Source organism: Gouania willdenowi, chromosome 16 (assembly GCF_900634775.1).
Source record: "Gouania willdenowi chromosome 16, fGouWil2.1, whole genome shotgun sequence".
In the NCBI taxonomy this organism is placed as follows: Eukaryota; Metazoa; Chordata; class Actinopteri; order Blenniiformes; family Gobiesocidae; genus Gouania; species Gouania willdenowi.
In genome coordinates, this window is record NC_041059.1 from 35,202,222 (window position 1) to 35,230,096 (window position 27,875).

Sequence of the window (27,875 nt, forward strand, 5' to 3'; positions counted from 1 at the left end):
TTCCCTCTGTGTATGTTTTTGGGTTTAGACAATGATTGGGGATCAGCAGTAGACAATGCACCAACAGCCACACTGTGTCCAAGCACTGGCTGTGAACTACTTTGCTTTTTTTATCCAACAGGCTCTTCTAAAGTGGATCAAGGTATGCCTCTGTGAAAACTAGTTATTTTCAGCTCCATCTCAGAACTGTCCTCAATTCCAGAGGCTGTAAAACAGATCAGAAACCCAATACAGCACATGTCATATTGTAGATTGCTGTGTGTCTCGCTGCCAATCTGGTTCATTTACTGTTCCGCTATGGTTTCATTTAAGGGATTAGATTATTGGGATCAATGTCCATTCAGTGTTCTAACTTTGTTTCAACTGTTTCTATCTTTATCTGCAGGATCACTCATTCAGTGTGGGATCAGAGCCTTACACTTAGAGGAACAAAGAAGTTGTTTGGAAGCTGCAACAGCCGTGGGTTTACCACAGTCATGTCTTCAAACGTAACCATTTGATGTGTAATGATGGTGAGACATAAGTGGAAGGTGAGTGCTCTCTGGATGCTGCTTCCCAGTTAACAAGACAGTTGTTAATGTTCTGCCTGCTGGGAGCACGAAGGAAACACAAAGGTCACACCTCTATACAGCTCCCAGGTGTGTGTGTGTGTGTGTATAGGTGAAGCGGGTCAGCTGGTGTTGTGAATCAGGCCGCTAAAGAGTGAGACACGGCTTCTTCACAACACCAGGGTTCCTCCTCACCACTTCCTGCTGCAACCTGACGAAGGACAAACACATATTCCATGTTGATGTGTTTACTGTTCAAACTTCTGGAAACAAGGAAACACACTCCTTTTCACCACTTTTCCCACCTAAGGTCACCTATGTTGACCCATTATTGTCACTTTTAAACTGTTTTCACCATATTTCATGCTTATTTTTGCCCATTGTTTGTCAGTTTAAAATAATTGTTCTTACTTTTTAAATGGCATTGCCCCAACCCCCTCCCCCCATTTCTGCCACTTTTAAGCCAATATTGACACTTTGAAACCCTTTTACCTCGTATTCTCGCTTTGTTTTTGGCCACTCTAATTTGCAACTTTTAATTAATTTCTGTAGTGTAGCCTGTGAGTAAAATAATTACAAGATCTATTAAATGTTTATCAGGCAGTGGGCTGGAGTAAGTAATTGTTTATTTACTATTATAGTTGGTGTCATTATTATTTTTATGTCATTATTTAGTGATGTAAATGTTTTTGATAATATTTTATTTAACAGTTTGCATTATTGGTGCATAATATATATTTGAAATAATACTATTGAAGCCAATGTGTATTATGTTTTTTTTCTTTCTTTCTTTTATAATCCTGGGTTTATTTCCAATGGTTGATTGTCGTAATCTTGTGAATTATGCAATCGAAAAATGCGGAAGTAGACGACCTGTGTTTTCACCGCACTCAATGTTTTGAAAGACAGAGTTTCAACGCACCCAATGTTTTGAAAGACCGACCAGCTGGAAACAATAATTGCATCGAGTTGTGAGTAAGACAGAGGAAGTCGTTCGTTTTAACTATTACACGTGACTGTGTGTATGTGTGTGCGTGTGTGGTGTGGGCCCACCACCATTGCTAGAGTTGATTTGACACGTGTTGGATTCCATTGTGTGTGTCGTTGTATACTGTTATTCATCCATCTTAAAATATAGTTCATATAAAGTTGTTTAAACATATTTCATCTCTGGATCTCAGCGTTATTGATGAGGAATATATAGTGAATTAGTTGTGTATATTGGTGGGATCATACACTTTTGAGGTACACTTTTGTGGTATCTATCTTTACAAATTTAACTGAACCCTAGCACCCCTCCATTCTCAAGAAGGGCTTCATATAGAGTGGTGTGCAGGTGCTACAGTAGTTTTTCTAAATCCCCAATTTTAACCCACTTTATTTCTGATTAGAACACAGATTTACACTTTTTAGGATGATTACATACTATGGTGCAAATGATAATAAACTTCCTGGATGACAGTGGATATTATTCAGATAAACAAATAAATGTGGTTATCATGGATTCATAGAACAATGGACCATCATTTTTGCTGACTTTATGGATGAGCCCCAAATAGCTCTCCCCTTTATTTCCCCTTATAGATGTGGCTCTGTCTCCACATGACTGTTCTTCAATGTTCATGTGTGTGTTCAACCACCTTCAAGTACAAATACATGTTCCATGTTTATGTGTTGATTGTTCAAACTTCTGGAAATATGGTTTAATAAAATCTTTCTAAAAACATTTGTTTTGCATTGATGTTTTAACAGAACCAAGCTGTCTCACTGATAAACTAGTAGCTATCTTCATTAGCTAGGCTAATGCTTTAACGGTTCCTGAACTTTTGATACACCCCCTGCAGGTAGAAAGGGATGTTGATGAAAAGGTTCTACAATGTGTGAATAAAAGAGCATTGTAAGTCTGTTGATGTGTGCAACACAAACATAACAGAAAGGGGGCGCCACTTGAAATACAATAGAGGGTTTTCACGGCACGTCATCAACCCGGGAGTCGCCATTTTGGAGATAAGTGTTGGACACTTGTACACAATAAACCAAGCGTGCATGGGTTTTAATTATCCTTTTTTACTTCGTCTGAAACACAGAGACACAAGCACATAAACTCAGCGTGGCTGCACACTCTCGGACATCTGGGTCGACTGAGCTACACATGGCATCATGGACCTGTTGCTCAAAGATGATGCTTATGACTCTCAAACACTTGTTCCAATATTCTGCACACTCACACACAGTAAATATTAAAGAAGGCTAACTGTGGACTTCATACTGTCACTCTCGTTACTTTTTCTTACCTGAAACACAGAGACACAAGCACATAAACTCAGCGTGGCTGCACACTCTCAGACATCTGGGTCGACTGAGCTACACATGGCATCATGGACCCCTGTGCTGCCCCAAAAGTGCCTGAGTTACCTTATTCAGTGTAATCCACAAATAAACCAACTAAAATATCACAGTGCCCTTGTACAGAAATATCTAACAAGAATGATAAATTAAAATGTCAAAAATATCAGACAAAATAATATGAGACAAATAAAATATCAGAATAATATTGAAAAATACAACTGGGGGTGCCTAATAATATGGCCCTAACACATCCATCACCATATATATATCCAATGTTAGAGATGGCCGATATTATTTGAAGTGCCTGATGACCATATGGCCCTCACATAAGCAGCCAGTTTACAAACAGCACACAAATGAGCAAATCCCAAATTTTGAGAGGAAATGGTAAACTATTGGCGTGTTTTTGGCTGCACTAATCGGTCAGACCGTGAAAAACGTGAAGTTTTATAGACTGCCAAAAATTAAAACAGATCAGGGAAGAACAATGTGTGCATTTTATAGTCAGTAGTTCTACAACAGGAGAGCAGTGACATGAGAATAGCTCACCGTTGTTGCACCAGGGAGCGGACATTAGAACGCAGGATGGAAGGATTAGCTTTTAGCTTGGTTGCTAGCCCTGCTCGGCATCCCCGCTCCTGCTTCTGATCACGCCGCTTACGTCTCCTCCGCTGGCGGACACCGCTGGAAAAGAGGCTCCGCTACTTCGTAGGCCGCTGGAATAGCCAACGGAGGAGACGTAAGTGGTGTGATCAGAAGCAGGAGTGGGTGTCATGGTCTGAGTTTACCTCCGTACTGAGATTATGACCCTAACATAATCCAATAAACAAATAAAACACGTGTCCGTTCACTTTGAAAACAAAAAAGAATAAAAAATTTTTAGCAAAACATTTTTCGGTAGTGCGCATGTATGTGCATATACAATCTCAGTACGATGTGAACTCAGACCATGACACCGACTTCAAGCGAAAAGTCATCTACTTTTCAAAACAATAGCATCTCTTCTTGTCATCCATTAGTTTGTTAAGGTTTTTGTAAATAAGGCTCTTGTTTTGAAGTTAACTGGAGGTTTTGTCAGTAGCGCAATGGTGGGTATGAAATGTGTAGACGCAGGTTTTATGGATCAAATGAGCAGATGATAATGTAGGAGACGGCAGAGAATAAAAACATAATCATTCATAAAGTAGTACCAAAGCTTCTACAATTTGTTCAAAGAAATGAGAAACTTCTTTTTTTGATGCGCACAAGTGAAGATTAAATAAGTAGTCTTGAGAATTTAAGTTCTGATCTGAGAAATGCACCAAAGCGACCAATAAAACCTGTAAATAGATGATTTATTTCAGTCATTTCTTTCAAAAAGGGAAACCTGATGAAGTATTGTAAATAGATTCATGGAGTAGCTTGACACAAAGAAAGTAGCAGTAGTCGCCTAAGTCCTAGATATGTCTGTGTAGACTGGCTCTGACACCGTTAACTTTATGGGTTATTTGATTTTTGGGATTCAATTTGATGTAAGTAATAGTCATCATGACTTTACAAATAAGGCCTGGCTTATACCGTCCTGTAAGGAGGAATGAGTTTCCCTTTTTGAATTGAAACACTGAAATATATCAACTTTTTCATTGATAATCACATTTAATAAGAATTACCTGCACATATTTAAATGACATGACAGTGCGTTCTCATCAACCAACCAATCATTCATTTCTACAACGCTTCGACCTCTAAACTGTGTTACAAAGGGTAACATCTGGTACTGGTACTCATCATGCCTGTATGGATACAAATATTTTGAAGAGAAAAAAAACAACATTTTGACTTAGAAAATGTTTGTACCATAAAACTTTTACTATGTGAACACAAGAAACACAACACTTGCAGTACAAGAGTTATAATTTTATAGATAGATAATTATTGAAATTAAAATTAAACTGGGCTTTAAGCCTTTATTCGTCATGTATGTTGTTACGCATATATATTGAAATTTGTCCTCAGCAATTTAACCCATCCCTGGGGAGCAGTCGGCAGCCATTTTGCAGCGCCTGGGGAGCAGTTTGGGGTTAAAGGACTTGCTCAACATCCCACAGTGATGGCCCAGGTGAGGCTTGAACTGGGATAGATAGTAGGGATGTAACGATTAATCGTAAGGCAGTTAAAAATCGATTCATAGGTATCACGGTTGATATCGATTTTCTGACAATTGAATCGCAGTACTTTTTTTAACCAGCAGAGGGCACTATCCGGAAGTGTTGGCGACGGGCGGAGTCTGCTAATACTTTCTTTCTGGCTGCCTTCTACTCTTAAATATGTTAATAAATGATTCATTACCCATTTAGCACCAAAAGAATATCTGTAATATTACTTGAATATCTGTAAAAGTCACGTTTTTCTATTAGCTCTGTCTGCTAGCATAGCTTCTCTTTTTCACTTCAAGATATCCGCATGCCAACCAACCACTGGGTTACCAGCGCCCTCTGCTGGTCCAAACAAATATGACATAAATCAGTGCAATGACGGTTTTTTTTTTTTTAAAGTCCAATTGTTCAGGCACAAAATGCATTTTCAGTTGCACTTTTAAAAGAAAAATAACTATTATGCAGTTTTGCATTGTTTATTATAGAACCAGAATTTAAATTAATAGGCTTCATTTTCATTTGTATTATTCCTTTATTTATTTAATTCAAGATTTATTTTTAGTTAAATTGCATTGTTTTGAATAGTTTATCAAGGAATTCTTTTGACAATGAAAAATACAAGAAAAATAATACAGTATTTGTCTACAGTCCCATTTTGTAAATGAAAAAATCGTGAGAGAATCGTATCGTGAACCCAGTATCGTGAATCGAATCGTATCGGGAGTTGAGTGAATCGTTACATCTCTAATAGATAGATAGATAGATAGATAGATAGATAGATAGATAGATAGATGCTACAATGAAACATTACACACTCGTCTTTTTAATGAGGGACACTTCATGCAGGTAGGCAATGAAATACTTGGTTCCCTCGATGTAGTTGTACCTAAATGAGGACGAAAAGAAAAGATAGTTGTCATCAAATGACCACACTCCAAAACGACTAATGTGCAAGTCATCTTTAAAAAAATACCATTAATCTACACACAATATAAGCCCCTGCAACAGATGAGTAGCTAATAGAACTTCCTAGAGGACCCTGAGGAATGGAAACACACTAATGGCTTTCTTCACAGTGCGACGGCAGCAGCTGGTGAGACATTTAAAAAGTCCCTGAAGGTAAACCACATTATATTTATTTTAAGTGTCTCTCAGCACCTTGTGTTTTTAGGCAGTTTAAAGCAATCCTAGTCTATTTGAGTGTAAAGATTAATGCACTTTCTTAACATTACTACTACACCTTTACCTCCACTTGATACGGTTTACCTGTAACTCATTGTTTCATGCTAAATTTAACAGCCTGAACAGAAGAGAGGCAGTCACAGCAGACGGAGGTCGAACCTGCTCATTTTCTCATTCTGGGAGTGCAGCCCGTCATCAAAGCCTCCAATGGGCATCATAATAATGCTTTTTCCCGTCACGTCCTGGAAGGTCCTGGCAATTGGAATGGTCGCCCCTTCACGGATCAGATCAGGATCAACATTGAATACTGTGGAGGAGAAGAAAGTCAGACATGAACTGATCAGTATTTGAAGGAAATTCTCCAAATAAGGTTTCCAAAGTAAGCGATATTAGAACTAGAATTAGCACCCGAGGGTTTGACTATAAAGGTGGAGAAGGACAAACTCATTACACAGCTTTAACACTTTAGAAGGGGCTGTTAATGGATGTTTATGGGCCCTCAGAGACCTTAGACTTAAACCTGTGCAATGTATGAAATCTTTGTCATCAATACTACACTATTGATTTATTAGACCATCAACAGATAGATTATATTGGTACTATGGCCACAAAAATAACTATGTTTGATACTGGTTTGTCTTTTTATATAATAATAACAATAAAGATCTGAAAAGTCAATAGTGTAACATGAGCTTGTTTAAAATATTCAAATTGTACAACATTCTGTTCGGTGGCTCTGATGCCTTTATGAAGTCATGCAGGTTGGTCAAACCTGGGAAATGCTATCCATAAAGCTAACTGTCCATAGTTAATGCTAACTAAGGGCAGCTGAACCAAGACAAATAAAGGAAGAGCACAAGGGGCCTGTACTATGAAGCTGGATATGTATATCCTGATATCTCTGCGTTAGCTGCACCTGACCAAACATTCTCCGTCAGAGAGCAGCTGTACTATGAAGAAGGCTATCAACACATTCACAGGGGATTTCAGCCTGACTACGTGCAAGCTCCAGTGACTGGGGGTGAGATTGCAGACCAATCACAAACACAGAAAAACTGCGCAGACTTATGCAGGCAGAGATCTGACGACAGTTAATGGTAAAAATTGTGAGAATAAACAATCTTAATTAATGGAAGAATAAACCGACACTCTGATCAGTTTCACTTTATAAAGGCACAGACCTTGTCTGTGGCTCTGATGCTGCGTTCATACAGCTCAGCCTACATCAAAAAGTGGATAATCTTTGTATTTTATAGAGCCTGTATCATCTTTCAGGACTGAGGTTCTCTGCGTCGCCACAGTATACATGAATTAATTAATTAATTAATTAAAGGGTAGGTAATTTTCCAAAACTAACATGATTTTTAAAGTAGGATCCTCTAAGTGCTCTGCTTTAACCCGCCCCCTCCCCTCTGTGCTCCCTCTAAAGCCACGCCCCTCACTCACACGCACGAGCGCCGGTTCTCCAAAAGACCTCAGCTCATCGCTTGTATTGTGTAGAAACTACATCGTCTCATTCAGCGTTAAGTAAACATTAAAATTTGTCATTATATATGATAAAAAACTTGACTAAAAAGTCTGTCACCGGTAACGGCTTTGAGTGTGGGCTAGTGCCGGCAAGGGGTCGAGAACAAGCAGGGAGAAAGGGAGATGTGATTGGTTAAAAAAAACGGACCGTCTTTTTTCATTGGTCAAAGTTTTTACAGGTTTACAGCTGCTACAGATGATGGATTTTCTTTGTTCCTTTTTCAGAGCACATAATATCATAATTTCTGTCATGACATAAAGACAGTTTCAATCAAAAACTCAAAAAGTGTATCTGGAGGAAATTACCTACCCCACCTTTAATGAATGTATTGTCAGAAAAACGCCTGACGCACACAGGTTTTATCAGCTGACTAATGCAGGCCAGTCCATCAGATAAAAATCTGTTTGTTTCCTATTGGATGTCATCAGTAAACAACAGGATTGTACTAATGCCTAAATATTTTCTCGCTCCTGTCAGTTGTCACATCAGATCCACGCAGCGACTTGTTCACAAAATGATCCTTTTTCTTGGGCTGGTCGTTTTCCAAGAGAACTGATTGGTCAGGAGGTGGGGCTTTAGTACTCGCTCAGATCTTATCCAAAACAAAACCTACTCCTCCCGACCAAGTTAGCCAATTAGCCTAAGTTACCATGGTGATTTAGCCCCGTAAGAGGTTAATCAGCATCATAGTATAGCACTCGCGGAATAAATCCTCCAACTTAGTGTGATAAGAGGAAATCCAGCTACATAGTACAGGACTGAGTTGTTTTTTCATAATTTTTTGTACATAAATAAGTGTTTTTTTGTCAAAGCAGGGCTGACTTTAGGTCGTTCGATGCCGTAGGCAAGAGTGGATCTTTTTAAATTATTATTTTAATTTTTTGGGGGGGAGTGGGGTGCAATTTGGTGCCCCTCCAGCAGTTGGCGCCCTGTGTTGCCTGGCAGGAAGGCTGGCCCTGTGTCAAAGTAACATGGCTAACATATAAAGATGAGTCCAACCCAAGCAAAACACTTAACCTCACTCCATCAAACACTATATAGAAACACAGCAATTAGCTAAAGGCATTATGGGTATCCTTGTGACCAATTCTGCTTGTGTTTCTATGACGTGTATGTTGCTACCTCTTTTAATAGCAGCCTTGCCAGCTTCAAAGACAGGATCCTGAGTGTCAGCGAGCCAAGGCTTGGCCCCGATCACCATGGTGACTTTCAGCTTGTTAGGACTCTTCCTCTTTGAGAACACTAAGTGAAGGTAGTCAGTCACCTATAAAGCACAAAACAACAAGCTGAGCTGCTCCTGAAAACCATCCTGACAAAGACAGAAAAGTTCTATTTTTAACATTTACCTGTTTCTTCACCACTGCAGGGTCCATGTTGGGGACTTGTCTAATTGAGAATTTCGCAACGACCTTAGCTGGGATAACAGTTTTTGTCCCATGATCGGAGAAAGCCCCTTGAATACCGTGGATGCTAACTGTAGGGTAGCGCCACATATGAGCTAACAAATCCACCTGAAAAAAAATCAATTCAATGTTAAACATTTTTATTTGGTTCCAGAGTTCATTTCTTAGAAGTATTTTTTTCATGTGACCAAAATGAGAAGACTGAATAAAAAATAAATGCATGTAAATGAAAATTGTATCAAAATGTAATGACAGTTTATAACGATAAAAAAAAAAAAAAAAAAACTATAATGTTCACAGTGGACAAAACCCAATCAGAACTAAGTTTGAAGCTTTTCATCCAGATTACTTTTTGGAGGCTGGACAATCAGGGAAGTGATCCAATCACAAGTAAGTATTTTTGGGTTTTGAAGAAATTATATGTGTCATGTGGTCTCTAGACAATTTATGTCTGCAACCTTAAAAAACTGTAAAACATAAATAAATAAATCTCTGAACCTAAAAGAAAAACAGATCAAACTTTATATTTGATTTTTTTTAAAAAAAAGGCAACATGGTAAATAAACTGTGTGGAACAACCATTACTGAAAAATAAACTTGAAGCGACATCTGCAGGCAAGTCAAAGTATTGCACTTTAAGCCCCCACCAGCCTTTGTTAAAACCGTTTTTCTTTTCCCAAATATACAATTTAATGATATTTAAATATTTCAGAATTGCTCTAAACATTCTGCCTGTCTATACAGCCTTTCTTAAATATTCTGAAATAGTTTTTATTTAATTTTTTTTTAAGTGATGCTACATTGCTCCAGATGTTTTGGAGTGAGGTCGTTAAACTGATTTCTAAATTGACAAATAGTGTTATTCCAATGGAAGCAAACTTATGTTAACTCCATATTTACTCTGAAGGCTTCTCTGCACATGTAAAGAAATGCAAACTCATCCATTTCTGTCTGTTGCAAGCTAAACGTGTGATTGCTCTAAAATGGAAAGATATTGAGGGACCTAATTGCAATCAGTGGATTAAGGAAATGTCTTGTAATCTCGCATTAGAAAAAAGGACTTATATAGTCAGAGGCAGAGCTGAGGAATTTTACGAGATGTGGACTTCTTTACACTTTATGGATGACATAAATGTACAATTGTCTGCGACTAGACAAGGACTGGTGCCACCACCATCATCGTAACAAGAAGGCCTGTGATTTGCTATTTTACCTCTCGTTAAGTTGTTTGTTTTAATTTTTTTTCTTTCCTATTTTTTCTTCATGCATTTTTATTCTATTTTAATTATTTATTTTCTGTACATTCCTTCTTATCTATGATCACTTTTTATGTGATTTTATTTTATTATTTTTACATGTGATTTTATTTTATTTTCCTTTTTTTTTCTTTCTTTGCTGATAATCTTGTATTGCTGAGGGTGGGAGGGAGGGAGGGTTTTTGTGAATTAATGTTTGTTGTTGTTGTTCATCCTATAAATGAAAAATTCTATAAACAAATTGTGACGTTCACTCAACATATTGTGTTTTGTTGTTTTTTGTTTAGTTTAGTTTTTTGTCCCTTTTTGCTGTATATTACTTTTATACAATGTATTTTGTTATTTTTTTGTTAACAATGCATAACCTTCAGGAAGAGCAGCAATGTTAGTTTTACTGTATGGACAATAACTTATGATTGTTTTATTTATGGAGGTAGATTCGTGTCTTTTTTATTCAATAAAAAAACAAAAAAATTTTCAATACCCTCAAAAAAATCACTTTAATCAAAAAAAAACTTTTTAAATCAAAAATAAAGTTTACTTCAATTAAAAATGTATGTTTTCAATCATTATTTTTTTTATAAATAATTAAGACAAATGAAAATATTTATTTTTGATTAATTTTTTTAATTTTTTTATTTTGATTGAAAAGTTTCCTTTGGATTTAATAATTAAGATATAAATCAACCTCCAAATAAAAAAAAAAAGGAAAGAAAAAAAAAGGGTTGATGAAATCAACGATGTTCAAATAACAACTGTGTGGATCTAGAAACCTAATTTCCATCCCATATCAGGTTCATACATGTTCAATTAATCTTTTACAAAACAATGGCATAAACTCTTAGTCGACTATATCTGTAACAGATTTAGTTAACTAAAATCAGTCATCAGCTAAATCTATACTAAAACCAGAGTAGTCCTATATTTAGACTAAAACTATGCTGCATTTTTAGTGACTAAATCTAAATTTGTTGTCATAAATGACCACTGATTGGTTCACTAGTTCACAAATCCCAGTTAGAAAGGTAAAGGGTGTTAATTTATTAAATGTGATTGTGGCAGCATCATTGATTCTCTGTAATATCCAATCTTACTCAAGCTGAGTCAATAAGGCAATGGTTGTGTATCAATCCTTTTTAGTTATCCATTATCCCGAAAATGGATTTGATGCTAAAGCGAGGCTGAACCAGTAGATCAAGGCATTTGGCGTTGATGGCGTCCTGGTTTTACGGTCTGCCCTCATCTGCACTGTAAGCACTGAGCCAGGGGGAATCAATTCTAAGTCAGTTCTGGTGTAATTCTGGTGTTTTATCTAGTGAAAAAGTAGCTCTATAAAAGTGTGGGCACGCCTTTCCTAGAGTTACCTGCTAACTGCTGCTGCAAAAATTAAGACACTAGTAAATTAGCAGCGAAAGTGATGGAGTTGTAGAGCCGTGGTTTTTTTGGAAATATATCAGAATAATGTATATCTTCTTTTGGTTGGGAAACTGACTTATTATTATTTTACGCCTTACCTTGCTGTTGTACATGAGTTGGTCCACACCAATCTTGTTTTTGTAGTTTTCTAAGTCAAACTGGATATCCTGGTACATTTTCCACTCCTCATCAGAGAGAGGAGCCACTGCTTCTCTGATCCCAGGAATCAAGATCTTTCCATTTGGGTCGATAAGTGTGTCTGTTGGTGGAACCAGAACAATGAATTACTACCATTACGGCAAGAAATTAATTTATTTCAAAGTCACTGAGGCTGAATAAATAATAAACTGTATGTAAAGATGTGTGCTCAATAGATGGATGTACGTATACATTTTAGGACATCCTCAGGTCAGAGTGAGGTATCAGCAAAACCTCTGTCATTTATCAGACCAAACAGACTCATGACTCAGCAAAATCTCCGTTAAATGAAACAGCCTCACTTGTCAAACCAAACGCCATTAAATGAAACGTCCTCAGGCTTCAAAATAAACGTCAACAGACTCGATGGCCTCAGGTCGCAAAAGACAACATGGTATTTTATTTTGAAGAAGTAGGTTGAAAAGCCATTCTTTTCTTTTATGTTTTAAAATTTAAGATATATCAACATATTGTTTGATTAATAAAAACACAGTTACATTAAACGTTGATATATCATAACCTTTGAAAATAAATTAAAAAATACAGCTTTCAACTTACTTTCGTATCCAAAGTGAAGTCATGTTTTACCACTTGAGGTTTTATTTGAGGCTGTTTAGTCTGATGACTTTTATTTTGAAGCCTGAGGACATTTCATTTGACGTTTGGTTTGATGAATGACAGAGGTTTTCCTGATATCTCACTCTGAGACCTGAGGATGTCCTAAAATGTACCCATGTGGCTGATGAGTCCATAATTTCTCTCTATACTCTTAAGTGTGTGCGATGTTTTCTACACTCGCAAAAGACTCACCGAGAATGCCAATGAGGTCCGTCATTGGTTCAATGACTGTGCCTCCATAAACACCAGAGTGTAAATCCTGTTTAGGTCCTTCAATCTACAAACATAAAGAACAGAAGCCTTTAGTATCCCACTGTGAGGGCGAACAGACAACAAACAACACAACCTCAGCAAAGAAGTAGCAGTTGCCTCTGGTTCCGTAGGTGAGGGCAGGCCTTCTGCTGAGCCAGCCACAGTCTGAAATGATGATGTAATCAACATCTGAGAAGAAGATGTCTCTCTGAGCCACGATCATGTCCTCAAGGCCGTTGGAGCCTGTCTCTTCCATGCCCTCAATGATGAACTTTACGTTCACTGGCAACTCCTGAAAAACAGTGACAGTAAGACTTTGTAATCCTGAGATGAACTGGTAACAATGACTGGACTGGATTAGTTCATGAGGACTCTACAGTCACAATAACAATAAAGGTCTACCATCTTTTTGTGATTTTAGATTAATCGCCTGCAGGCTCAGGCTTGATGCTAATTCCACTTTTTTAATCATATACAGTAAAATAACATTTCTATGCAACGTTTTAGTGCTGAGTTCATTGTCATCAGTTCTATGGACGTCACCACGTTATTCCTAAAAAAAACAGAAACATTACTTGGAACGAATTATGAGGTACACATACAGGAAAGGAGAAATGAGACTGAGAAATGATCAGTGGGCATCATCCATCTACATATCCATGCATGCCTTCAGCTGAATAAGGAAGACACCTTAAAACAGGATGTCTACGCGACTGAGGTGTATTGACTGTGCCAATATGATATTCATTCTATGCAATATACCTCTTCACTTAAAGCTAAGTATTGGCCTTCAACAGATGGCTTTAAACATATGGGGTTTACAATCCCAGCCAGTTATCTCTGGAGCTCGGCTGTTGGGTTGTCTGTTCCCAGACTTATCTTTCCTCCGTTGACAGCAGTATATCAAAAACAGTCTAACTTTAGCTTTCTTTGCTGATACAGGGAAGCTCATATATATATATATATATATATATATATATATGAAATAATATAGTTTTCTATATCATCAAAATAGAAAACTCGATACATCTTGAATCTCGATATATCGCCCAGCCCTAATTCCTAAATTATAAAACAGCCTAAATAAAAACATAAATGTGTATATGAACACATGTTTATTTAATATACTTACAGTTTATATACAAATCAACACTGCATATTTATTATTAATTTTACATTGTTTGTCTTTAAGTTAGACATTAACATTTTATTTTCATTATACATTTTATTATAATTTCTCACGCTCACTCATGTGGTTCTCTAGTATTCACTAATGATTTATTATAGACACATTTATTACAGACTTTACATTCTTTAACACTTTATAAAGCAGTGTATATTTGTGGCGCTTGTGATTGGCTGATTTTTCATGATGACTTCCGCTGTGGTAGACGTTAAAATCTCAGTTATTAATCTAACAGAACGTGTAACTGTGTCCCATCCTGCTGCTCTTTAAGAAGATAAACTCTATGTTACATTTTACAACATATTTACACCAGTTCTTTGTTTTTTTCGCCGGAACGTCTTCATTCATTATATCTCTTCTGAGTTGTTTCCGGGTTTGTTGCTGCTGTCAGCACTAATCTCGCGAGAACTGTCACTCAGGCCATTTCAGGTGGAAGTTCTCGCGAGGCTAGTGACGGCGTTCAGTTTAGTAAGGCATCTTTTATTTATTACATTAAAATACAGGATATTTACATGAAAATACTACTACGGGAAGATGGCGGGAAAGAGGGGCAAAATGCGGGAGTTTCCCAGCCAAAACGGGATACTTGACAGGTATGGCTCGGTAAACAGAACAGGCTCCACCGGACGGCCGGCACCAGGACCCAGAGGCGGAGTATATGTGTCCCCAGACTGCTGCACAGGCTGTAATATTATCAATTTATCATTTTACCAGTTATTAGAGCTACTATCTTTACCAGGGACGAGACCGAGACCTTTAAAATTTGGTCTCGAAACCAAGACCGGTCTCGACTACTACAACACTATCATCCAGTGGACATGAGGAGGACTCAGGGACAGAGAGAACAGAAGGAGACGACAGGGACAATGAAACCAGGGAAGTTTGGACAAAGGCTCAATTCAAAGCTAAGATGAGTTGCTACTCTTGGCTTATGAAAGACAAGGCAGGCCTCGGCTGTGAAATATGTAAAAAAAAAATTTATAATAATAATAATATTAATAAGTTTTTGTTTTTTTTTTTGGCTTTTTTACCAAATAAAAGGTAAGCACATCGTTCATTTTAATTTTCTGCTGTGCTGCTGATTCATTAGAAGAGTTTTGGCCTTATGGGTGTAAAAGTTAAACGTTGGTAAATTAGCGGTGATTTTGATGCTGAAACATGGCAATTTTGACAGTTGTTACTCAGAATGAGAGACGGACGAGCTCAGTAACGGGCAATTGTCTGTGCTTCTTTATGGCTGATTCATCATTCTTTTATTAATTATTTAGATTAATTAGTTGTTTGTGTTCACAGGATTTTATAGGCGTATTTAGTGAGCAAAAGGCACTTTAAATAAATGTTTCTCTCTCTCTTACTGCCAGAACAACATGCGGCCTGTGTTCCGGGACCTGATTATTTACAAATTAAACACTGGTTTTAGTTCAAATTGAATCCACGGAAATCTAACTTTTAGTCTCTATTTGAGACTAAACGTTTTGTAGTTTTCTGATCTCAGAGTTTTGTAGTTTAGGCCAAAAAGTTGGAGAACAAGTCACAAATATCAGGTAGCTACAATGTGTGAACAGCAGCCGTGGATGGAGTTCATCACTTTAACAAACATTACAAACATAGATGTTCTTTGTGCAGGAGGGCTGACAAAACTGAAAACTGAAATGTTCTAAACATGTGGAAATGTCCCATAATTCAGGGATTAAAGAGAAATCAAATTTTCTGACCATATGGAGGGCTTGGTAGGCTTCCACAGCGTGGATCCAAGCCAAAACTGGGGCTTTGTTGTCTGATGCTCCTCTTCCATACAGATTACCTACAATCACACCACAAATGCAAATAGACAGAGATCTTGCTAAATGTCATAATGCCATTTGTTTCATTAACGTACACATGTGCGTGTTTGCCAAACTACATAAGGCTTTTTTAGGACCCAAGGAGCTTTTTTAACCCTAGAACAATATCAGTAGGACATTTTCACCTGAGCAAATGTATTTACGTTATTTTCATGAAGTTGTGTTGGAGTGTCTTGGGTTCCGGAAAAGCTTAATTTTTTTCTCTGATGTTTTAGAAAGTGTGGATGTTCCCCTCCTTCAAATCTCACTTTTTTTACCTTGTCTGCACATGCTGTCAAAGGTCAACACTACAAGAAGTGCAGTCATTATGAGACAGCAATGCATGTTTTGTTATTGCAATAAAATAAATTGATTTATTTTATTGCTTAATTGTGACCATCACCAGCCCTCCCTAAGGAAGGGTAAGAAATCAATCAATCAATCAATCTTTATTTGTATAGCGCCAAATCATAACCAATGGTATCTCAAGGCACTTTACAGTAGAGTAGTCTTAAGGACGGACTCTTCATTTTATGGATACACACATATGCATATATACGTATATACACATACATATGTATCCCACACCCAACATGAATTCATCATGGCGGCAAGGAAAACCTTCTGTTAAGCAGCAGGAACCTTGTGTGGATCCCATTCCTATGATGAACAGCCATCCACGTTATGCTGTGTTGGGTGTGTGCAGAGGAAAGGGTGGAGACAGAGTTGTTGAGACTCTGTAACTCCACACTAAGGATCCCATGGACCTGCAAGACAAAAGCCAGAAGGAGTACAGGAGCAAACACACAAGGGAAGAAGCAGACATAGAGGGAGTGTTTGAGAGAGGAATGGGACCCTCTCCGGTCCCTCTCTAACTTAAATGACCTCTCTCTTAACGCCCTCTCCAACCTCTCTCCAACCGAGCATGCCAGACCCCCCCACCCCCACCCCCCCCCCGGCAGTCTATGCCTATTGCATCTTAATTATGAGCTATGAGCTGGTTCCTAACTAAAAGCTTTACCAAAGAGGAATGTTTTGAGCCTAACCTTAAAGGTAGAGAGGGTGTCTGCCCCCCGAACCGTGGTTGGTAGATGGTTCCAGAGAAGTGGGGCCTGATAACTGAAAGCTCTTCCTCCTATACTACTTTTAGAGACAAATGGAACAACGAGTAGTCCAGCATTTTGAGAGCGTAGTGTTCTGGGGGGATTGTATGGTACGACAAGCTCCTTGAGATAGACTGGTGCCTGTCCATTTAGGGCTTTATAAGTGAGAAGAAGAATCTTGAATTCTATTCTATATTTTATGGGAAGCCAATGCAGAGAGGCTAATACAGGAGTAATGTGATCTCTTCTCCTAGTTTTAGTCAGTACACGTGCTGCAGCATTTTGAACCAGCTGAAGTGTCTTAAGCGACTTGCTCGGGCAGCCTGCTAAAAGAAAATTACAATAATCCAGTCTAGAGGTAACAAAACATGGACTAGTTTTTCGGCGTCGCCCTGAGACAGGATAGATCTGATTTTAGCAATGTTACGGAGATGAAAGAAGGCAGTTCTTGAAGTTTGTTTTATGTGAGAGTTGAAGGATAAGTCCTGATCAAATAGAACCCCAAGGTTTCTAACAGTTGTGCTTCGTGTCAGAGTAATGCCATCTAGGGCAGTTAGGCTAGCATAGGTTTCTCTATAGAAATCTTTTATTATAGGGAGGATATAAAAAGGGAGAGCAGTGTTACACCTAAGTGGAGGGGGAGGGGAAAGGGAGCAGGGAGGAGAGACTCAAGGTAGGAAATATAAAGGGTGGGGAAGAATAGATTATTTTACAGTGAGGGTGAGATGTGAAGTTGTAGAACATATTGTGCTTATTATGTTGTGTAATCAAGCCAGTATAGTGACAAGTGTGAAGCTTAGCTATAAAGTTGGTGGCTGTGGACAGGGTGAATGAGTGAGTGGTAGTACCTTTCACAGGTATTTGGGATTAACGTGTCTAAAGTTAAGCCCAGTATGAGTTCTATCCCACATCCCAAGGCGTGCCAGTGCATCGTAGACCAGTATATGTGCAAAAACCACTACCGCAAACCCAGGAACTGCCCCAGGCCGGCAGATGCAGTCAGGCCAGCAGAAAGAGCGGGGGCCAGGGAGCCCCAGGCCACCCCCTCACGGCCGAGCAGCCCCCCAGACACCCCCAAGATCCCAGGCCGAGAGGCAGCCACCGCCCCCCCCACACACACATCCGAGGAAGCCCCAAGCAGCGAGCACCCAGCCCCACTAACCAGCCCCCCAAGGGTCGGGTATGTGAGTGTGGTGCAACAAGTGGGTGAGTCAGACCAGCTGTGAGTGAGTGACGTGAAGTGTCCATATAGGAGGCCCGCGCGGTGCCTCGCTGAATCGCGGCCAGTCCCCGGGCAGACAGCGGGGGAGCGCGCCCCGAGACGTTTCCCATTATTACTACCCTGAATATGTACTGACTGCGTCTTAAAAATAAAAGTAAGTAAAAGTGGTTCTGAAATGTCTATGTTATCTATATTTACTCCAGTAAATAAATATTACAAAGTTGGGATATCCAAGAAAATTCATATGGTGATAAAAACATTTTAGTCAGGTGATTATTTTTACCCAATCACCTCCTGCAGTGGTTCATGTGTAAAGGAGACAATGCTTTCAACAGGGAAACCTCAAATGCCCCAGAAATGGGTGGACCAAACACCAAGTTTCCAGTTTTATAATTTTCTTTTCGTAGATTTTTTTCTTCTTACATTCCTAATTTTTCAGTAATTTTGGTTCATATTTTTAGAGTTCACCCATGGTAGTTTTTTTTTTTCATTTTGTTAGCCATAGTTGAAAATAAAAGAACACAACTCTATTCTGTCAAGTATTGTCATATTTTGATATATTTTGATTATAATGACTTTTAATTGGGTATAATATATGGGGTAAAAATCACTTAGCGATAGTGATGGTGTTTTAAATTTTAGCGATCGTGTTCTAGGGTTAAATTGGAATAAATCAGGTCATTACCATTGATGTCTGTCAGGTTGTAAGGATCCGTAGCCCAGCCGTCATCCATCTTAGCCGGCTGGACATCCACATGTCCGTAGATACAAACCGTACGCTTGTTAGGGTCGCTGCCAAACTGAGCCGTCACAACTTTGGGCAAAGCCAATGTCTGACCATCAGGGAGCTGTAGATACAATGAAAGGGTTAACATCAGGACAAACTGCTTCACTGCTGCATTCTACTGTATTTGTCTTTTATTCAGGGGAATTTAACGTCAATTCAGGCTTTGTGAGGCCCAGTGGTTCACAATTATGTTGCTAACTACAGGTAGGAGACATTTAATCTTTGCCTACTTATCTTTAATATGATGATGATTGTTATGGTAAACAGCCAAGCAACCAAAAGAGAATTATTGTCACAGCAGGGCAAATGTAGCATGAAATACACACAGAGACACAAAAAGTCACAAACTTTGTGTCACTGCTCCATTAGTCATTGTTTTTCTTTTGATAGGAAAATTCAATGATCCGAGTGTGGACGGCATGTTGCTCCCAATTGTTTGCAAGAAGCACACATGCACTTTGACCTTTTAGCTGAAACACATGATGTCTGTAATGAGTTAGAATGTCAGCTCTGTCACCAGCAAGGAACTACACTAATTAGCAGTCAGACTGTTTCATTCAGCGTTGCCATCCACTATACTACATATTTTTGGTTTTCTGCTGAAATACTCTCTTTATAACTGTCGGTCATTCAAAAAGTGATGTCCACTCAAAGGTTTAATCTTCACAGAAGAATTGACAGGTGGAGCACCGTGAAAACTGAAATAACAAAGACGATTTACAGTTTGACACAAATTACCATATAAAATGTCACACATATGATTTAAACCACTCATAAGCATTAAATAAACAATATTTACCGTGTTCGCCTGATGACCAACAGAAAAAAATGAGCAAAAATAGGACAGCGAGTGTATATTTTCCGTGCTGAAATTCGCGTAAACTCTGAGTCCTTTCTGGTAAACTCCCGTCACACAATTACGTCAATCTCAATAAACTTTATTAACAGGACAAATATTACAAACAAAATAAATAAAGTAATACATTGACATTAAAATGACTACCAAAGCAGACATTCTATAATTGAGTGCAAAATTAACTAATATGACAACTGTAATAAAATCAACCTCTCATGCTGTCATGGCAACTTAAACAGACTGACAGCGTCAGCTACACTCTTTATCGAAATAACCCGGCTAAAACAGGATGTTGTGATGATGCAAGCAGTCACAACTGTCAGCACCAGATTGTCTAGATATGGTCCAACGTGTCTGTGGACGTATTTCAATAGACCTGGGGCCTCATTTATAAAACTGTGCTTAGGTAAGATCATGTAAGCTGGCGTACGCTAAAAACCAGGAAGTGCATACGCAAAAAAACTTTTAGATGTACAACAGAGGGCATATGCAAGTCCTACACCTGTTTACGTTTATAAATGATAACCTACTCTCAGGTTGTCCTACGTAAGAACACACCTTACTCTGCCTATAAAAGGTCAGGTGAATTCCCTTAATGAATATTCACTAATACTTATTTCAAGGTGGATCGAGGGGGAAAAAGAGCAAATGAAACTAATTTGACTCAATTCGAGGTGAGGTATTAATTGTTGAGGTGGACACACGCAGGAGAGCGTAATTTCATGACAGTGTGCATTAAGAATGCTACAAAGGCAGATCGCGTTGCGTTGCCTCAGAGCGTCAGACTGTGACTGAGGTAAAAAAATAAATGGTCAGAAATAGAAGCGGAGCAGAAAATGCGTATCAATCTTCATTGAAAGAGCATCTGTTCAACAGGTGGAGGAAAGAGCGCAACGGAGCTCAGCCTCATAGACAAAACAATGTGGAGGATCATTAGGAAATCTCTGTGTTGTAACGGAGGTTGAGGGGACACAGACGCACTATATGGGCCAAAATTGATCAGCAGTTTTGCGCAATGATCATGTGATTTTAATTACAAATACTGTACTTGTAGGTGCGTGGATGTCACTCAATCCCTGAGGTGTCAGTATAATTTTTTCCTCCTTTGTTTTTGCAAATATATCCTTCATATATGATATGTGTTGTGAAATGTGCAATGTTCCATTATTTTGGGGGGTCAGAGTTCCCCGTTTCTCATGATTTTGTTCACATGGCAGGGTCAGAGCTGCCACGGAGGTGCGCACAGTATCTTGCCAAGTTTGTTTTTTTATAGGTCCCAAATGTGGAAATAGTGAAGACTATGAAAAGTTCACTCGTCTGATTTCTATTTGTCATGTTGACGTAGCTACACGTAGCCCTCTGATCGCTACCCCACAGCCTAAAAAAATCCAAACTAAAGCATAAATTAAGCTTTAGAGTCTGTCAGCGCATGTTTCACAGAGATTTGTTTAGGTCATTTGAATTTCATCATAACTGTACTTGCTCCGTGTTATAAAGATCATTACTGGAATGTAGGAATAAAGCAGCAAACACCAGAAAAGATGCAGACGGAGAAGAAGACACACACAGAGCTGAAGGAGATCAGAGCGCTGATGGTCAGAGACTGTTCAGTGCTGCAGCTCATGATCTCAATGGGAGGAACAAACTTCACTGTGACTCAAATATATTTTCTGTATTTTTCCATGTCTGTCTCTGGTAGGCCCTGAAACTCTGTTGCTTTGGTTTGAACACTCACATTACTGTGAACCGTTTTCATGACCTCAAGGTCACTGAGAGGAGAAGAGCTAGACTGCTGTGTTATATGGCTAAGACACGGTTGTACCAGACTACGCTTGGTATGAAGGAGGGGGCCGAGCCATCGTAACTGTGCTTGTTTTTTTGTTTTTTTTATTTTGAACAGGAATAGATAGACGCAGACAGAGATTCACAGAGAATAGATCTTCTGCTGGCCACCTGCACATGGGCTTAGTCTACTGAACTTTGCTTGTGAATAAACCACATTGAAATATTACTCTTTTCATCTGTCCTCTGAGCTGTTCAATTAAAAGATGGGGAAAAAGGTAGAGAAAAACCTTACATGATAAACAGAGAGGCTGCTCTGCATCAACAACTTGAAATGCATTTTGTGCTTCTTTCAATATTTCAGTTACTTGCTTTGGTTTAAACATTTTTGGTTTTTGGCAAAGAATTTTAATTTCGGTGCATCCCTAATGTATATAATTAATGAAACAACCTTTGTGAATCCCAGGAGTTCTTTATCTAACAATCAGAGTGGTGCTAATACAAGCATTAAATGAACAGGCTGTGAGGTGAAGAGCTTGTCACTGACTTCTTGTTGTCCAATGTCGACTAACTCCACCATCCCTCCCATCAGCCTCAGCTTCTGAGCTGCTTTCTCCATCATATGATGCAGGTCTGGTCTCTTTAGAACGTTGCTGGAATCACTTTCAATGGCAACCCATTCTCTCAGAGCCTGAAAGGCAACACATTTCTCACCATCGGTACATCATAAAAAATAACAATTCCAATAACAGATGTTGAATATGAATAAGCCATTATTATTATTATGATTATTATTATTATTATTATTATTATTATTATTATTATTATTATTATTATTATTATTATTTCTGTTCAAATAGAATCAACAGTAAGATATATATGTGAGCACTTTTATGCTGATCTGCCAGAATATAACTAAATCAATTTTATATTTTTTTTTTTTTTTTTTTTTTTCTTGTCTGCACATGCTTTCGAAGGTTAACACTACAAGAAGTGCAATCTTTTGACAGCAATGCATATTTTATTATTGCAATTAAATAAATTTATTTATTTCATTGCATAATTGTGACCATCACCAGCCCTCCCTAGGGAAGGGTAAGAAATACTTTATTAAAGGGAGGATGTAAAAAAGAGAGGGCAGTGTTACACCAAGGTGAGGGGTTGGAGGGGGGTGGGGAAGTTAGCAGGGAAGAGGGATACAAGATAGGATATGGAATGGGTGAGGAATAGTTTTAAGTGATGCGATGTGAAATTGTGGTTGTGTATATTGTGTTTATTGTTGTGTTGTCAAGCCAGTTTGGTGACCAGTGTGTGGTTTAGGAATAATGGTGGTGGCTGTGAACAGAGGAAGAGGTGAGTGGAAATTCCATAAAACAGGTATTTGGGAACAACGTGTCTAAGGTTGAGCCCAGTATGAGTGTTATCCCACAGCCCAAGGCCAGTGCATCCATGACAAATGTATTTCCAAGTACCGCCACTGCAAAACCCAAGAGCCGCCCCCGGGCCCGAAGAAGCAGTCAGGCCAGCAGCAAGAGCAGGCAGCCTAAGGGCCCCCGGCGACCACCCCACGGCCAAGCAGTCCCCCGAACGCCCCCAAGATCCCAAGCCGAGAGGCAGCCATCGCCCCCCCATACACACCCGAGAAAGCCCCAAGGAGCCAAGGACCCAGCGCACCACGCCACCGATCCCACCCCCAACCCCCAGACCCCCCACCCCATCGACCCCCCCACCCCCCCACCCCACCCCCGCGCCCAACCCCCCGAGGGGAGGGCCCCGAGAACTCCCTGCCCGAGGCCCCAGCGGAGGAGCCGAAGCCCACACCCAGCAGACGACCAGAACCGCGCCGAACAGGCAGCCAGTGGGCACCCGCCGGCGAGCCCAGAGCCAGCAGGGGCCCGACCCCAGGCCAGAAGGACCCGGAACGGATGCAGCACCAGGAGCAGCCCGCCCAGGGAGGACGACCACACCCCAAGCCGCATAAGGCACCAGGGGGCCGCTGGGAGTCTCCCCGCCGGCCCCCAGGCACCCCAACCTAGCCCCCCACGGCGCCCCAGATCACCCTTCACTGATGCCGCCCGCGCCACGAGCTTCAGTTCTTTTTTTTTTTTTTTTAAAGCCAGGGCCCCCTCCAAGGGCCAAGCCAGACCGCCCCGCCGGGATGTGGCCCCCTATTCCGGCCCCCGACACCCTACCTCACGGGGCACTGCCCAAGCAGGGGCCGTACCAGTAGGTACGCAAGGGCGCGGCACGCGCCACCCGCCCCGAAAGACCCCCGCCAGGACCGGCCCGGCCAGCAGGCCAAGCACCCCGGGCCCCAGGAGCACCCCCCGGGACCAGGAACCCCCAAGGGCAAGCCCCCGGGCCAAGCCCCCCGGGACGCACTCCCCACCCCCGCCCGGGACCCGGCCACGGCCCAGCAGGACCGCACAGCCCCGGACAGCCCACGGCCAGCAGCCCAGGGCCCGCCGCCCCCCGGACAGCGCCAGCCACGGAGCAGCGCCCCCCGCCGGCCCGCGAGCAACCGGCGATCCCCACCGCGGGGACGGAGGCACCCCAACGGCACACATCAAGTGCGGGACAGCAGCCCCCAGCCAAAGATGCCCCGGACCCACCCACCAGTCCGCAAACGGCAGGATAGACCCACCAGGCGGCCGACAGCAACCTCCACCACCGGAACAGCTAGCGCCGCCCCCCAGTAAACAGCATCACCCCGAGGCGCCAAGCAACTCCGCCCCAACCCCGGCGAGGACACCAGCACCCCCCCAGCACACCCACCCCCCAAACCGGCGAGGCAGGCCGCCCCGGGCCCGCACACCGCGGGGCCCGCCCCCAAGGCCACCAGGAGACAAAGCAAGCGCCAAGCCACACCCAAGGGGGAGAGGCACCCCCGCGCCCCACCCGGCCGACACAGCCCGGAAAGACCCCGCAAGGAGAGACCCCGGCAAAGCCCCCCCGAGACCCACCGCCACGCCCGACCGCACCATCTTGATGTGCTTTTGCTCTATGCAGTGGCCCAGCCACCAACAGAGGGGCCAGGCCCCCACCGGAGAGGCCCAAATATGTGTACCAACCCACCACCCTGTTATGGTGCCTCTCCATTCCCCAATGGAGAGGCACTTCCCGATCCCCTGTGTGAATGTGTGTGTTTGGTGAATGTATGGGGTGTAATTAAAAGAAGGGGGATGGAGGGGAGCGGTGCTCCCCCTCCAGCCTCTGTGGATTTATGTGTATGTGGTGTAATAGGCCGGAGGGTGTAAGGGATGATACACCCTCCGGGGGGTGACATGTTGAGATGCGATTAAAATTGGAGGGATTAGTAGGGCAACTAGAGGTGGGAGGGCCGCCCCCACGCCACTACATAGTAACACAGGTGGCGGCCCCCTCCACCCCCAGCCCCACCATCCAGCCCCCCAAGGGTTGGGTATTGGTGTGTGGTGCATTTTGTGAGTGAGCCAGACCAGCTGGGAGTGGGGTGAAGTGAACATGTAGGAGGCCTGTCCAGTGTGAGCCGGGCCCGTCCGCGTGGCGGGCCACGCGAGAGGGTAGATGGCGCAGACGGGCAAGTGGCACTGCGGGCCCCGGAACAGCACAGCCGGAGACCCCCCCCCACGGCACCCCCCAGACCGCGCCGGCCCCGCGGAGCACGGCGACACCCCCCACCCCCGGGCACAGCCAGGCACCAACAACATCCCCCGGCGCCCCAGGGGGCGACCCCCGCCGCCCGCCGGCCCGGAGCAACGCCACCCCGCCACCAAGGGGAGCGGCCGAGCAGGGGGGAGGCCCATGCCCGCACCAGGGCCAGCACAGGCCCACCCGGCGCCACGATACAACACTCTCCACCGGGAGGCGGCCCCGGCCCCCCCGACGAGAGAGGACGCCATCCACCGCCAAGCAGGGCCATCCCTCCAGCCACAGACCGGCAAGCCAGAGTACCGAAGCACCCCCAGCCCGGAACCGCCCCCCCACACCAACGGCGCCAATAGAGCCCCCCCCCCCCCCACGGAGGCAATCCCCGACGACCCACGCACCGGCACGAGACACCCCCCCGACGCCAGCACACCCCAAACAACAGCGGGCCCAAGGCCACCAGCCCCGCCCCGCCCAAGGCTGCGCAGCGCCGCCACGAGCCGCGGCCGGTCCCCGGGCAGATGGCCGGAGAGCACCTCCCCGGACACGTAGCCCAAGGATCCGCCCCCGGGGCACCCCCGCCCCGGAATCGCGCCCACGGCGCCCGGTGCACCCAGCCAGCAGACCAGCCAAACCCAACGCGGATCCACCGGGCCAGGAACCACGCGCCGCGCCCCCGCACACCCGCCCAATACGACCCCCGGGGAGGCCCCATAGCACCCCTCACCCCACCCCCTAGCCATAACGTCCACACCCCGGCCATTGCGGTCGTACAAAAAGCCCCCGAGGGGGCCCCGCCTAGCTCGTCGCGCAAGCGACATCCGTAGCAAAGGTGCGCCCCAGGGAGCCAAGCCAAGGACCCGCAAGGGCCGACGGAGCAACCCACAGCCACACCCCGCCACCCAGCAACCCAGGAGGCAATCGCCGACCCCGGGCAGCAGCCACCCCCAAAGCTACCCCCACCCCGGATCCCCCCGGACCGGAGCCAAGGACCCCACCACCCCAGGCCCCCCAACGAGACCACCCCCCAGCCAACCCACCCGGCACGGCACCGCCCGCCCCCCAGGCGGGAGCCACAGCCCCCCCACCAGCGCCCCCGGCCAACGGGAGCCCCCCAAACCCAACCCCACAGGATGGCGGGCGCAAGAGCAAAGGAGGAGGAGGGGGGGAGGACGAGACAGGGGGACAGGGAGCAAGGGGAAGGAGCGGCAGGGGAGCACGCAGGGCCCCAGCCCCAGAGACCAACCAGATGCGCATGCAAGGGGCAACGGCGCCAAATCAAACAGCCCCGGGACCCCGTGAACACCCAGAAGGAATGCACACCCGTGCTGAGGCAACAAGGCACCCCGGCAACCCACCCCAGCCATCCTGACCAAGACCACCCCAGAGGCCCAAGGCGGCCCCGGCCTACAGTTGGGCTAGTGCGTTAGTAAAGAGTGGTGCTGGCAGTCGCTTGCAGGCTAGATCATCAGGCTTTTAAAAATTTAGATTTAATGCAATTAAAAAAGGAGTCCAACGCTCCTCAAAGCACGTTATTTTTTTTTGTTTTCTGAGAGCAGACATCTTTTCCATGGAAATAAATTCTGTGAGGAGATTTTGCCATTGGTTTATGTTTAAGGATTTTTTGTCTTTCCAATTTAGTAATATTGTTTTTTTTGCTATGGCTAGTGCCGCAAGGATTGATTGTGATTGGTTTGCTGGAGGTTGAAGCATTGTCAGGTCTCCAATCAAACAAAGATTTGGAGATAAAGGAATTCTGTAGTCCAAAATGGAGGACAGTTTTTCAGTGATTTTATATTTTGATTTCCTGTAATAACAATAAGATATGTTCATACTAACCTATGTAATTCACATATTCTACTTTCTAAAGAGTCATATTTCTTTAATAAATGTTGGCATTTAGACTTGCTTTTCTCTTGTTTTTCATTTTAAAAACTGGTTTTCTGATATTACCTCTACATATTCCTCCTGCTTGCTGTTGACATGCTGTTCCAGCTCACTGTACCGGAACCCTTGAACCGCAGAGATCACAAGCAGAATGTAGGGCGCAGCTCGAGGATTCATCTGGTAGAAAAATCACAGATACAGCTAAGTTGATTTATGATGAGCACAGAAACCAGCCTGGCTCAAAGATAACCACAAACCAGAAGATTATAAAAGACACAAGTATTAAATATCTTATTTCATTCATATTCAAGATTAGTTATTTTTTGTGATGCCCTTAAGAAACATGTTATTAGCATTATTATTAATAGGAGTTAGAACTTTTTCCTACCTTTTTACCAGGGATGTGCAACAGTCCCATGGAGCAGACAGACTGTGGCCCTACAATGTTTGCTGGACCTTTATACACCGTTCCCCTTGAACTGGGCCCCACGGGTCACACAGTCAAACATTTACTCACAAAATACCAGGACAGCTGACAAATTATTTTTTGTATTTTTTATGCTGACAGGCTGAAGACTTACACTTTGGTCTATTGATCTAACTCCAAGAATTCAGCACCGGGCTCTGCAGGAGCACAGCAGCATGTGACGTTCCTTTTGTTTGTGTTTCTGACTCTCCAAGACACATCACAAGGGTTTTTCTTCTGACATGTTAGGC

The 27,875-nt window shown here is 42.6% G+C and overlaps 1 protein-coding gene and 1 long non-coding RNA gene across 2 annotated transcripts in view; one reads left to right on the plus strand and one right to left on the minus strand.

The window, feature by feature from the left end:
* The window catches only part of LOC114477403 (uncharacterized), a 34,348-nt gene extending 32,257 nt beyond the window's left edge, over positions 1-2,091 (plus strand). The window contains exons 3-4 of the long non-coding RNA XR_003675698.1: positions 386-530; positions 1,417-2,091. This is a non-coding gene — a long non-coding RNA (uncharacterized LOC114477403). The remainder of the gene's footprint in view (positions 1-385; positions 531-1,416) is intronic.
* Positions 2,092-5,786: 3,695 nt separating this feature from the next.
* On the minus strand, positions 5,787-27,577 carry cndp1 (carnosine dipeptidase 1). The gene is made up of 12 exons (XM_028470789.1): positions 27,547-27,577; positions 27,225-27,335; positions 22,192-22,335; positions 18,905-19,067; positions 15,787-15,875; positions 12,980-13,177; positions 12,826-12,910; positions 11,916-12,076; positions 9,089-9,253; positions 8,865-9,006; positions 6,374-6,521; positions 5,787-5,918 (listed from the first exon to the last, which is right to left on the minus strand). Exons 1-12 carry the CDS (start codon positions 27,574-27,576, stop codon positions 5,840-5,842), a joined length of 1,515 nt encoding a protein of 504 aa, XP_028326590.1. The 5' UTR covers position 27,577; the 3' UTR covers positions 5,787-5,839.
* Positions 27,578-27,875: the final 298 nt, after the last annotated feature.